This window comes from Podarcis muralis, chromosome 9 (assembly GCF_964188315.1).
Source record: "Podarcis muralis chromosome 9, rPodMur119.hap1.1, whole genome shotgun sequence".
Classification (NCBI taxonomy): Eukaryota; Metazoa; Chordata; class Lepidosauria; order Squamata; family Lacertidae; genus Podarcis; species Podarcis muralis.
In genome coordinates, this window is record NC_135663.1 from 16123018 (window position 1) to 16136772 (window position 13755).

Genomic DNA, 13755 nt, shown 5'->3' on the forward strand with positions numbered 1-13755 from the left:
ATTTCTTACAGCAATTATATCTTGTTGCATTACAACTTGGAATGCCATAGGCTGTGAATCAGTAAGATACAATACAGAAAGTAAAAGAAGCAATTAAAAATGCAATTAAAAATCAATGTGAATATATATAATGCAATGGAATCCACATGAATCCACAGACACACCTGAATGACACTCATGGACCCCTGGTGGTCTGTAGTCCACAGTGTGGGAACCCCTGCTGCAGACAATTAATTTTATGATGAGTCTTACTTGGGTGTTGGCAAGTGGGTGTTCCATTGCTTCTGTTTATGACAGCATAAACTGTGGCCCTCCTGATGTTGCTAGACTACAACTCCCATCAACACCAACCATTGACCATGATGTTTGAGACTAATGTAATTTGGGAGACCAACAACCTATGGAGAACTGCAGGTTCTCCATCCCAGATTTAAGCTCCACTTAGAATGCAATCCTAAGCGTACTTCCTGGGACCTGCTTCTAAAAACATAGGATTAATATGTTAATATGGAACTCTTCATAATCCAAAAGTATTAACATTGCAATTCCTAGGGCTCCTGTAAGCTGGATTTTAAACTATTTCTAAATGATCCACCGGTACCCCCAGACAGAGTGTTTACATCAGTATGAAATCCAACACGCCTGTAACCAGGCTGACTTGTTGCTGGTTTTTAAAATTGGTTTTCTTCTCCTTTTCCTGCAGAGAAATCGAAGCAATATTTTCTTCCTCTCCTTGTTTAGCAGCAAGTTTTTTGAAACCACGGTAAGTAGCCTTCACTGCATGAGATGAAACATGCAGAAGATGCCGTGGAAGTTTTGTTAGGAAATTATTTTGATTTTCTTATACAGTTATACCTCAGGTTACAGATACTTTGGGTTGCGTGTTTTCGGATTGCACACCACGCTGAACCCGGAAGTACCGGAACAGGTTACTTCTGGGTTTCGACACATGTGCAGAAGCACTAAATCGTGCTTTGCGCATGCACAGAATCGCAACCCACGTGTGCACAGAGGCGGCGCTGCAGGTTACGAACGTGCCTCTCGCACGGATCACGTTCGCAACCCGAGCGTCCACTGTACAGTGGTACCTCGGGTTAAGAACTTAATTCGTTCTGGAGGTCCTGAAACCGTTCTTAACCTGAGGTACCACTTTAGCTAAAGGGGCCTCCCGCTGCCGCCACACGATTTCTGTTCTCTTCCTGAAGCAAAGTTCTTAACCCGAGGTACTATTTCAGGGTTAGCGGAGTCTGTAACCTGAAGCGTCTGTAACCTGAAGCATCTGTAACCCGAGGTACCACTGTCTAAGGTGTCAAAATGGTAACTTTCCCCCCAGATCTGCCATGGAGACTGGCTGCTGCGTAGCAGTGGATCTTCAGAAAGCGAGAGAAATGCTTGAGGAACTTGCTACAAGGGACTGGATTGCTGGCAGGGTAAGGGAGGAAAGTCCCCTTTTTCCTAGTGTCAACATTTGGGTGTGAGTGGTCCTCTCCTACCCCCCCCCCCAATGGCGAGACTGGTTCCCATGGAGACTTGTAGGGCAGAAGGTGAAGAGGCCGACAGTATGTGGAGACAGAGCCAACCATTTCAAAGTTTGTCTCCATCCTTCTTCTCCCTCTTTGAGTTCTATAAGGAGCCACACTGGGACCGAGGAGCAACTGACTGGCAGTGCCACCCCTTAGACTGATTTTCCTTAGGCTTGTAATCTCTGATGGATTTCGAAGAGCATGTGCACAATGGGTGATAACATGCGCTCTGTTCTGGATGCAAGCGCCTTTTTGGGGGGGGTGCTGTTCATATGATATCACCCCCCTGTCCCTCTTGTCAGTCTAAAGCAGCTGGAACGGTTATGCTCCAGTTTGTGCTGAGAATGCACTTCTCAATGGCTTGCTGCATACATGTGTACACTGAGAGTGCTTTCTCAAGTATACTGACATTGCAGCGCAGTGACTTAGTTGCCTCTGTATATCATTAAATCAACACAACAGTTTCAAACACCCCTCATTCAAAAGAAAGAGAGTATTAAAAACTTCTGTGGAAACACTAAGAACTTGGCTACATTAATAGAGAAACAGCGATTTGAATGCGCTATAAACATTCAACACCAGATGGTGCCGGAGAGCAGGAAATTTCAAAATGTGGTTTTCCGTAGAGATTTTTTCCCTTTTGTTATAACAAGCTAATTTCTGACTTAGTTATAGTGTGTCCCCCGCCCCCGCCCCTTGCCTAGATCCACCTTAAGTGAGGGGAAGAGAGATCACCATTGCACACTAGTTTGAAAACAGGCCTGCCTCTGTGTACAGACATCAAGGATGTTAGTGCACAATGGTGTGTACAGTTACAAACAGCTATGTGCAAAAGTGCCGTGTTTGCAATTGTACACAGCCTTGGCTTCTGTTGGGTTGTTTTGCTGCTGCCCTTTGAACTGTCTAGCCCTACAGATGTCAGAGCCAATAGGAAGGCCTTAGCAGTGTGCTCCGATTCCTACATTAACTTTACAAAAGTAAAGCTAAAAAGAAGTTAACTGTAAGGGGGTAGGAGCGGGTGTTTGCAATCCATACTCAGTTAAACACGCTGCTTTTCTTTCTTTTTTGCAAAATCGGCTGCAGATCTTTTCTTCTTTGCTGGACAACCTGATTCCTGCCCTTCCACTGAACTCTCCTCACCAGGAGGCTCTCTCCAGCTTCCTCCTGCTGCCAGAGTGCTGTGCAGCACTTGAAGCCCAGAAGATGCAGCATTTGGCTATTCCCTTTGCAAAGGCTGTCAATGGCCTGAGCAAGCGCTCTTTGGACATTCTAGGTAATTGGAGGGTTGGTTTCCTCCCCACCCCCCCGGTCACATGAAACCTCAGTTTAGTGTGATATCAGTATGTGGTCACGATGTGAGCCTGGATTTCCAAAATGTGACGTCCCATGGGTTTGGAACAGGCTAGAGGTACAAATAGGCTCCCATGAAGTCCTTAGTGCAGCAGTTCTTCTTGCTTAGGTAGTGTCAGGATACTGCCATCGGAACAGGGTGGGGAAGCAGAGGGGCAGTTGGGTTACAGGGAACCTCCGAAAATCTTGCGAAGCAGTTCCTCTTCCCGTGGTGAGGAAAGCCACACCTCCAGTGGGGGAAGAGGGGAAAGGACCAGAGGATGCTGCTGGGAGCCCCAGCTCTGCTCCTGGCCAAGCCGGCCAGGAGGGAAGCACGCCTCTTCCGTCGCCCACCTTGTGCAGAGGTGTAAAACGCAAAGAAGGAAGGAAAAGGCTGGGGGTGACAAAGCTCTTATGTTGGGGGAGGACCTGGAAACAACCACTCCTGGATTCTGCTAGCAATTGAGGTAGACATGACCTTGTGGCTCTGCACTGTAAATAGTTTTGCACCAAAATAAAACGTGTAAAAGACAGGTCGGAGTCCTGACTGGTTACTCACGAGCAACCACCACTGCCAGCTGACAGGTAGATATGACAACTGTTGGAAGTATGCTCACGAAAGGCTAGATTCTTGAAGGGACACAAACCTAAGCAGTTCTTTTCATGGGGTATGCATGTGTCCTAAGAGGTAACATATATTTGAAGCCCCTGCAATTAGCAATTCTGCAAAGAAATTCTGGATTCTTGTGACCTGTCTAAATATTGCAGATTTGCTGAGGGTACATTTGCTCCCATTTTGCATTGACCAGCTTAAGTCGTATTTTGCAATTCCTCCTTGGTTTGCTTGCCATGGGGCGGTTCAGATAGTTTTGCTGAGAGCTGAACTCCCATGTCCAGCTGCTGCAGGTCTTGCTTGGCCAACTCCTAGCTTCTGAGATTTTGGCTGGCATTGCTGCCTGCACAACGCTACTCGTTAAAACTTGCAGCATCTTTACAATGAAAGCGCTGATTCCCAGGAACCATGAATCTGTCTTCTCTTGGGCTTCCATAGAAGGATAGCAAACACAGTCCTGTCTGTCTTAGAAGCCAAGCTGACATCATTCCACTGTCCTTGCACAGAACTTGGTGCGGATAATGGAATTCTATAAAATTCAGTGCTTTATTTGAGGAATGGAGATGGGAGTTTCTAGGTTCATAAAAGTCGGAAGTGAAACTTGCAAGTGAGTTGGTGTGTCTGATGAAATGGGGTCAGCTTCAGTTTTGAGGCAAAATGCCCTCGAGGAGACCCCAGTGTTGCCCCACCCCCAAATATTTCTAGATATTTTGATGAGAAGCAGAATGCCAAGTGTGGTGCAGTGATTAGTGTGTCAGTCTTGGACCTGGGAGGCCAGGGTTCAAATCCCCACTCAAACATGAAGCTCACTAGGTGACCTTGGGCCTGTTGCAGAGGGCCGGGAGGCCAGCTGGTTAGCCCCGGCTGCGCCGTCTCCTTCCAGCCATCCCACTGCGAAGACCATCACCTCTGCTCTGATGTAAATCAGCGACCCGGGCTTCTGAGCCAGGGCACACTATCAGCAGATTGAACTGCGCACACAGAATAGGTGTGAGGCTTGTGGAAGCATACTACAACTACAGATTTATTAATCATAAATCAGGACAAAGAAACATGTCTCTCTCTCATGTCATCTCAGAGAGAACAGCAAAAGCAAAAACTATACACACAATGGAAGTTCCCAGCATACTGGAATGTGAACAGACATGTGACACGTAACAATCCCATGTCTGTTCCTTAAGGTGGAATGGAAATGTCAACACTGCCTCTCAGCCTAACCAACCTCAGGTAATCTGATGCACTTTAAATAAGACGTTTGTTGCAGCAGGGCAACAAGCAGAAGAAAACAGGACTGCTCGTGTGGGAAAATATTCCTATCTGAATAGTGCGCTATGGGGAAGTAGAATAAGATTTGCATGTTCTTTTTCTTATTTCAGAAAAATGTTGGTCCTTCTTGCCAGCCTCGCATTTAGACCGAATAGTTCAGATGCTAAAGAAAGTGGTGCTCTCTCAGCTGCCCTGTTACTCATACTACCCTGCCTGCCAGGTGTTGTTACCTCTCCTGGAAGTCCTGAAAAAGCTCTACAAGGTAGGCAACATCTTGTAAATGTGGGCTGATGATCTGGTAGCTATCGTATTTTTCGCTCTATAGGATGCACTTTTCCCTCTCCAAAAATTAAGGGGAGATGTGTGTGCGTCCTATGGAGCGAATGGAGGCTCCTTGGCTTCAGGGATAGCAACGCGAAGCCTCCAGAGTGCGGAGGGAGCGCTTGGGTTCCTTTTGCTGAAGCCGAGAGAGCAAGACTCTCCTGTCTTCAGCAGAGAGGGATTGCTGCGCAGCGCCCCTTCAGCCAAGCGGGAGGAGAAATGGAAGGGGCACCTTGTTCTCCCCCTCTAAAACAAGGTGTGTCCTATGGTCGGGTGCATCCTATTGAGCGAAAAATACGGTATTTCTAGGTGTAAAATCATATAGACCTCAACCTTCTTCTGCTTGTCCTTCAAGGTCAACAAGAGGGCTAACTGCAAGCTCCCACTAAGCAACTTCTACATTGATGAAATCCGTCAAATAATTAATCCCTTTGCAGATTTGGCAAGGTGGCATGTATGGGTGGAAGCCATGGTAAGTATGATTGCTTTGTGTCAAAAAGCTAAGAAATGCCAAGCTCGTGTATCTTGCACAAATTTGATAAGAGTGAAATGCTTCTGCATATCTTAAATGAGAGCATGTGCTCAGTCCTGTGTTTCTTGTTGAAGATCGTAGGTGGCAGGACTTGGGACAAGATTTCTGCATGTCTTTCAGAGAGGCTGCCAGTCAGAATATATTATGGTAGATTTAGATAGCCAGTGTGGTACCCCTTCAACTTCTATGTGCCCTGGCCAGCATAGTCAATAGGCTGCACTAACCTCTGACTAAGAGGAACCCAAATTGACGCATCCTTTCTCCAGTTTAAGACAGTGCTTGGAATGCAGTAGTTTGGTTTAATAAAGTTCACTGAATTAGTTCGAAAATGTTTGAACTACACCCAAAAGTAGTTCCCCTAGTTGCCGGATAAACCTAATGTGAATTTATTTCATTTTGGGTTAGAACTTTGAATTATTTCTAGTTCTCCTTCAAGTGCAATCTCTTACATGTGTTTTTGCTCTTAAAATCTTGGGGTCTAAGCTTAAAGATCATTGGGAAAACTAAACAATTCTCATTCCAGTGTGCATGTTTTGATGTTTTATTAGTCTGAACCTTATTTTACATAGCGGTATATGTGAAATTACATATACAGCAGCTGGTCACATTCTGAGGATCCTTTGGATGAATTGAACTGAACGTGAGCTGAACTAGTTTGTTTTGCAAAGGGCAGAACATAAACTGAAGTTAGCTCCTATTTGGATATTTGTTCCTTATTCAAAGTGAACTTTCCAAAGTGAAGAAGCAACCTTGTTTGAGTTAGCTGTTCACACGTTAATAAACAGCATCCTTTGTGGAAGGGTAGCCATTTTGTATCAGCGTAATCAACATTTGAATCACACAGGGATGAAAGCATTTGAGAATTGTGGTAATGGCTGCCATATGGCAAACGATACCATCTTTATTCTTGCCACAGAAAAGTGTGTGTGAGAAAGTCAAAGTTGGGTGGAGACCAAAGACTGCTGGAAAAGGGAGTATGTTTGTTTGACTTACCACATGAACCCATTCTTTTAAACAACATTCTTTCTTTGCAAGAAATTGGACAAAGAGGACAACTGTCCCATCTCTTTGTGCTGCTTTCCTTTTGTCTACAATCCACTGACAAAGATGGAAATATTTGATTACGAGTCTTATAACCTGCAAGAGGTAAGGGTGATACCTAAATGACTGTTAACCCAGCTTTGCTATTTCTTGCGAGATGAAAGGCTACGGTGAATTTGGTTCTTATTTTTCCACTCTTCTTAGTGTGCAGGAGTCTCTGCATGCAGAGACGGCTGCATAGTGGAGGAGCAGAAATGTGTTTGCTCCTCCAGGCCATTAGCTATGTGGAAGTGACTCTTGCAGAGGACAGGGATGGGGAACCTTTTGGCCTACAAATCTGGTCATCCCTGACCATTGTACATTCTGGCTGGGGCTGGTGAGAGCTGGAGTCCCAGCTGTTTTATACTGTATTTGTTTTATACTGTATTTCAGATTATTGTAACCTGCCCATAGGACCTTAAATTATTTTTCCCCCCAGATGATAAGAGATATATTAACCAAGTTCCTTTAGTTCCCTTGATTGCAGTTGATCTTGAACATGCTGAAGGTTTCTTCTGACTTGACTCCTTATCAGTCTTGATCTACAATCCTGACCTTTCACCCTGTTGCATTATTGCGAGGGTTGCCCATAATTTCTCTCTTCTGTGAGAAGCTGGAGGCAAAATAGACATTGAGGAGTTTACCTTTTCCTTATAAGGGACGCGGGTGGCACTGTGGTCTAAACCACAGAGCCTAGGGCTTACCGATCAGAAGGTCGGTGGTTCGAATCCCTGCGACGGGTTGAGCTCCCGTTGCTCGGTCCCTGCTCCTGCCAACCTAGCAGTTTGAAAGCACGTCAGAGTGCAAGTAGATAAATAGGTACCGCTCCGGTGGGAAGGTAAACGGTGTTTCTGTGCGCTGTTCTGGTTCGCCAGAAGCGGCTTAGTCATGCTGGCCACATGACCCGGAAGCTGTACACCGGCTCCCTCGGACAGTAAAGTGAGATGAGCGCCGCAACCCCAGAGTCGTCCGTGACTGGACATAATGGTCAGGGGTCCCTTTACCTTTTTACCTTTTCTTTGTCACCTGTTAACATTTCACTATCCTTACCATTTCCTTCCTCTTGCATTAGAAACATAAACAGTAGGAATAGCAACCATGCCAGCCCTGCTGCTATATCTGGGGGTCAGCCCTACTGTGAAGTGGGGTGCCATTCAAAAGAGCCAAGAAGTCGGTTATTTCATTTGCTTTACCACATGAAAACCTAGCTTGAATTTCCTGACTCAGGTGCAAAGTTCCTCTTCAACCAGGTCTTTGGCTGATTAATATTCTATGGCCTTCAAAATGTGTTTGAGATGGGGAGGGGGCTATTGTTTTGTTTTAACTATTTTGTGCTTTTCTCCTGTATTTTTATCTTGTGAACCACCTCGTGATCTTCCGAGGGAGGGCGGTATATAAATTTAATAAATAAAAAATGTATGTTTGTCTCTTCCCCTATCCCTCCAGCTCATCGTTTAAGCGTTTTGTGCAGCTGCAACTGGATTTTTAAAAATATAACCTCCCACTCTTCTCTCTCATTGGAATTATTTCTCATTATGCCTTTCATTCCTTCAGGGACTCCTGCCTGCCTTGAGTTCCTTTCCCCATTAATATACTTAGCAATTAATGCCTACCTAGCGTCTCTGAAGCACTTATTAAAATATGCGCCGCTTTCTGCAGATTGTAAAGGCCAATGCGCAGGATACATTGGTACGCAATCGACTCCTGAGAAAAGGCGAACTCCCTAAACTGCCTGTCTTCCCTTTGAGGGTACGACGCAAGAACCTTGTGGAAGATACGTTGCGCAAACTGAGTCAAGTAGAGGACATTAGCCTGAAAATGCAACTCTTGGTAAGCTGCCTAAGGCCTGCTAAAGTACTGCATAGTCATGTTGTTCAGGGCTAAACTCTGGAACTAGGTTAGGGGTCTGCAACCCGCGGCTCCGGAGCCGCATGTGGCCCTTTTACACCTTTGCCGCGGCTCCGGGTCGGATACTAGTGAGGGGAGGAGGCGCATTGTGCGCCCCGACACTCCCCACTGTGGCGGGCGCTGTACTGGCTATGACGTCGCATAGGGGGCGGTGCGTGCATTAGTCACACACCGTCCCGACGTCACCTTCCCGCCCGCCCGCCCGCTACATTGTAAGGGGCATGTACACTGGTCACTGCATTGAAAGGGGGCATGTATACTAGTCACTGTTTTGAAGGGGAGTGAAGAACACACACACACAAAAAGGTAACTTGTTAATTTAACGTTTATTTCTATGAGGAGGAGTAATTCTGAGGGGTCAAACAAAGAAATAATTAAAAAAAGTGACACAAAAGTTATTTTTATAATGACGAGTTTTGGGGCTCCCAGGTTTTTTTCCCTCGGAAACGGGTCCAAGTGGCTCTTTTTGTCTTAAAGGTTGCAGACCCCTGAACTAGGTGAAACGACCTCAATGACTAGGTCTGGATTGGGCCAGCTGGGGATATTCCGTCAAGGAAAGACAATCCCAATATAAAATAGCCTGTCACTCAGCTCTGGACAAATCTGAAGCACATTGTCTGGTGAGGTTTGCTTGTTTTATTTGCTTTTTTTAAAACATGTGTGACGTTGTTTTGCTGGGTGCTGCCTATTTCCATTTTGTTTCCACCAGCCCAAAGGAAAGGATGCAGCCTGCCTTTTCCCACCGCTTGGGTATTCACTGTGTTTTTATTTATAGAACTGCTCTTTTGCACAAAACAGCTGGACAGTCGTACCTTGGATCTCAAACGTCTTGGCTCCCAAACAAATTGGCTTCCGGTTTTTGAACATTCTTTTGGAACCTGAACGTCCAACGCGGGTTCCATGGCTTCCGGTTGGCTGCAGGAGCTCCCTAGTAAATGTGCTTTTCCTATTTTCTGTTCTCTCCTTTTATTTTTGTCTTGCAGATTGAATTTGAAGGCGAGATGCCTGGTCACGAAACCGGAGGAGTCTTGTTCGAGTTCTTTTCCTATGTGTTTGAGGAGATGGTGCAGCCAGACTATGGGATGTTTATGTGCTGTGAGCAAAACTCCCCCATATGGTTTCCTTCTAGGGTAAGTATTTCAGACAGAGGACCTGGTCCAAACAAACATCTAGGTCAGACGTAGGTGATCCCCCCGACTCCCTTTTTTAAGCCAGTGGGCACATCCCCTTCTGACAGCCACATGCCACAGGTGAAAGTAGACAGAGCCCAAATTAAAATTTTACTGCTTTTCTACAGTAGGGCTGTGTACATACAGTGGAACATTGGCTCTCAAATAGCTTAGTTGCTGAACAAATCGGAACACAAACGCTGCAAACCCGGAAGTAAGTGTTCCGGTTTGTGAACGTTTTTCGGAAGCTGATCATCTGACGTGGCTTCCGCTTGAGTGCAGGAAGCTCCTGCAGCCAATCGGAAGCTGCGCCTTGGGTTTTGAACGGTTTCGGGAGTCGAACGGACTCCCAGAACGGATTAAGTTCGAGAACCAAGGTACCACTGTCCTATTCCTCTGAAGCATACTCAAAACACATTTCCCCCCTCAAAGAATTCTGGGCACTGTATTTTTGCCCTCACAGAGTTCCAGTGCCCAACAACCCTTAACAAACTACAGTGCCCAGAATTCTTTGAGGGAAAGAATGTGCTTTAAAAGTATGGCATGTAGTCAGCCCCAAACTACACTCACATCCCCCTCTGTATCCCCCATACAGAGAAACAAGAGTTCTAGGACACATTCCAGCCAGGTAAAAAACACTCCCAGGATGCAAAGCAGGGCTAGTAACAGACTTTGAGCTGTGAGATTTCCAAGGGCCTGATAGAGACATTTGTGGGGGGCATTTGGCCCCCAGGCCAGAGCTTCTGTATCCCTTTCCCAGGCTATTCCAGATGCCACCCTTTTCTGTCACCCTTCTTTCGAGGCATGCCTCTTTCACTGCTGGGCTTACTTCATGAGTGTGTAAAGCCCAACCTGTGTAGGTGTGAATGTTGCAAACTTCTATATCCACCCAAAAAACAAAACAACAAAAAACAACACCCATTGCAGAGGCCCCAGATCTCTTTTCCAGGCTGGAGTTGAGCAGTTGTTGTTTTTTACCACAGGGTGGGTGTAACCATGGCTCCCCAGATTCCATCAACCCATGAGGCCTCTCCATCCAATCCACAGTTTTCTCTCCCTCTGGATATTAGACTTGAAACTAGATTCCTGTTGGCTCTAATGCGAGGCTGTTTTCAAGCCTAATTGTGGGCAGGTGGAGAACCCGCCCCCCTGTTACTTAGGCTTGAAGAAAGGGCTTGGGAATGTGCCCGCGAATAAGTGTTTGTGCATGTTCTTGCATGAATGGGTGCGTTAGGGTATGGATGGAGATTGATAGCTGTCGCTCTGCCGCTGGCCTTGGTTTGTCCATAACAGACCAGTTTCCCTCTTAAGGTGCATCTGCCTTAGAACATCCAACCCATTTCCTGTCGCTGTGATCTTGTGTCCTTGCAGCCCTCGGTGGAGAAGAATAAATATCTTTTCTTTGGGATCCTCTGCGGGCTCTCCATGTTCAACAGAGTCACTGCCTATGTGCCTTTCCCGCTTGCTGCCTTTAAAAAACTGCTGGGCAAGAAACCTACCCTTGATGATCTGAAGGAGCTAAGCCCTGTCTTAGGGAGGTAAGTGGCTTGAACTCTTCCCACCTATTCCCGTAATTTCCAGTTTCTTGTTTCGCTTGGTAGGGTCAGGCTGAGTCTCCTAACTCTAGGATATTCTGTCCATTTAAACTTACAAAGGCCGTGTCACATTCAGCCCCAAGATTCAGCCTCCACAAGTAGAGGGAACCTCAGTACAGTGGTACCTCGGGTTACATATGCTTCAGGTTACAGACTCCGCTAACCCAGAAATATTACCTCGGGTTAAGAACTTTGCTTCAGGATGAGAACAGAAATCGTGCTCCGGCAGTGCAGCAGCAGCAGGAGGCCCCATTAGCTAAAGTGGTACTTCAGGTTAAGAACAGTTTCAGGTTAAGAACTGACCTCTGGAACGAATTAAGTACGTAACCAGAGGTACCACTGTATAGGGATTGATGAATTTGCCAGTTCGATCTCTCTCAGGAAGAGTACAAATGGGGGCCTCTGTAAAGTAGAACCTGTGGATCTTGGCCCATTTAAGGTTGGCTCCCAAAGTCAGAATTTTTCCCCCACTTGTGCAAATATTCACTTGGCAGCAGGAGGACCCATTAGCTAAAGTGGTGCTTCAGGTTAAGAACAGTTTCAGGTTAAGAATAGACTTCCAGAACGAATTAAGTTATTAACCCGAGGTACCACTGTACTGTGAAATGATTTTAGGTAAGAGTAAGGAAGCTCTGGCCACCTAGATGTTGCTACACAGCAGGCCCTGCCATGCCTGACCATTGGACATGCTGACCATCGGGAGTTTTGGGAGTCTAGCAGCATCTGGTGCCCCCACCCCTGATTTAAAACAAAATGATGCAAGACATGGAAGTCACCAATCAGAACTCCTGATATTTGTCTTGTTTTGGTTCCCCGCCCCCACTGAGTTCTTACAGTACCTTGGGAAACAGTTTAGGTAGGAGGAAACTGAGTGTGGAAAGGGTTAAATCCATTGCCCCACTTGGAGGCACTGCTGCAATCAAAACAGGGCTCCCCCCCAAAAAACCTGGCATCAGGCTGTTAGAAACCACATAAGCCACTTAGTTGTCTAACAGGTGCTCAGTTGAGCATCTTACCTATAGACAAGAACTTGCTGCTTCAAAGGAAGGGTTTTCAGGAACAATTGTACTAGGGCCTCCTAGGGAGGTTGGGACCGCACCATCTCAGCAAGGAATTTACCACCTCCTGGAGCCAGACAGCCATCTCTTCCCTGCCAGATGCAATGAGCCCAGGAGCAATGATAGATTGATTGACATGTGCTTGATCAGGTATGTCCAAACCACATGGGCATACACTTGGGGCCCTAAACTGAGAATCAAACAAGAAAATAAGACCAGATAGATGGGAAATTTCTGAAACAACAGTGGGATATTAGAACAAGAACAAGGATGTAGTTTGAGTGCCTCACCTGTAGTTTTATAAATCATTTAATGTGTCAATATGAATGGAAGTTGTTAATACTGCAGTTGTTGTATAAGGGATTGCTATTTTGACCGGAGTGTAATTGAAATTAATAAGATTTTGGAACGCAGAAATAAAGTAAATGATCAAGCCATCAATTCTAGCACGCAGGGTACCACTAAATTATATAACTTGGTATCTGAATGATTGGTACAGTATTAGTAATTGTATTATAATTTGGCATTGTTATAATGAGTCTATTATTGGATTATTGTAATTGAAAGCTAATAAAAATGATTATAAAAAGAAAGAAAATAAGACCAGATGGGTTGGCCTTTCCCACTCTCTTAACTGTTTGAGTAAGGCTTCTAAATATATGCTGTAAACATTTTAGGGGTAAAAATATATCCATTTCTATTTCCTTTTGTTTCGTTAACAAGGAGTTTGCAGGCAGTTCTTGATTATGAGCATGATGACTTCGAAACAAGCCATGAACTGACTTACAATGTGAGTACCTAAAAAAAAAATATTCTCTTCTTGTGACATGGTCACCGTGTCTCTTTCACCTGGTAATGTCTAAGAATCGCTTGTCTTTTAAGTTAACAGCAAGCAAGCAACTCCTGAAATGTGCTTTGTCTCATTGGCTCATTTTCTTCTTCTTCACCCTACTCCATTGTGGTATATTCTGGAGTGCTTCTTCCTGCAAGTGATGGTGGCTCTTTTAACATTTGGGAATGTGGCTAAAATATGATATAAAAGCAACAGTCATGGGAATTCATTTTAAAAAATCAAATGGTTCTCCCTAGAAATACAGCTGTTTCAACAGAAATACAATGGTACCTCGGGTTAAGAACTTAATTCGTTTTAGAGGTCCGTTCTTAACCTGAAACTGTTCTTAACCTGAGGTACCACTTTGGCTAATGGGGCCTCCCGCTGCCACTGAGCGATTTCTGTTCTCATCCCGAAGCAAAGTTCTTAACCCAAGGTACTATTTCTGGGTTAGCGGAGTCTGTAACCTGAAGTGTCTGTAACCCGAGGTACCACTGTATAGCTATTTCAACAGGCGTGGTGCTTGTAC

The 13755-nt window shown here is 45.3% G+C and overlaps 1 protein-coding gene across 2 annotated transcripts in view; it reads left to right on the top strand.

The window, feature by feature from the left end:
* LOC114603972 (putative E3 ubiquitin-protein ligase HERC6) overlaps positions 1-13755 on the top strand; it is a 29031-nt gene that overhangs the window by 11371 nt on the left and 3905 nt on the right. Inside the window, exons 10-19 of one of the 2 annotated variants that reach the window (XM_028743580.2) lie at positions 704-763; positions 1334-1430; positions 2607-2796; positions 4842-4993; positions 5408-5524; positions 6620-6730; positions 8324-8494; positions 9556-9702; positions 11113-11279; positions 13118-13184. In XM_028743580.2, the coding sequence (XP_028599413.2) occupies positions 704-763; positions 1334-1430; positions 2607-2796; positions 4842-4993; positions 5408-5524; positions 6620-6730; positions 8324-8494; positions 9556-9702; positions 11113-11279; positions 13118-13184 (1279 nt within the window). The remainder of the gene's footprint in view (positions 1-703; positions 764-1333; positions 1431-2606; positions 2797-4841; positions 4994-5407; positions 5525-6619; positions 6731-8323; positions 8495-9555; positions 9703-11112; positions 11280-13117; positions 13185-13755) is intronic. The other variant, XM_077933830.1, reaches the window with a different exon arrangement.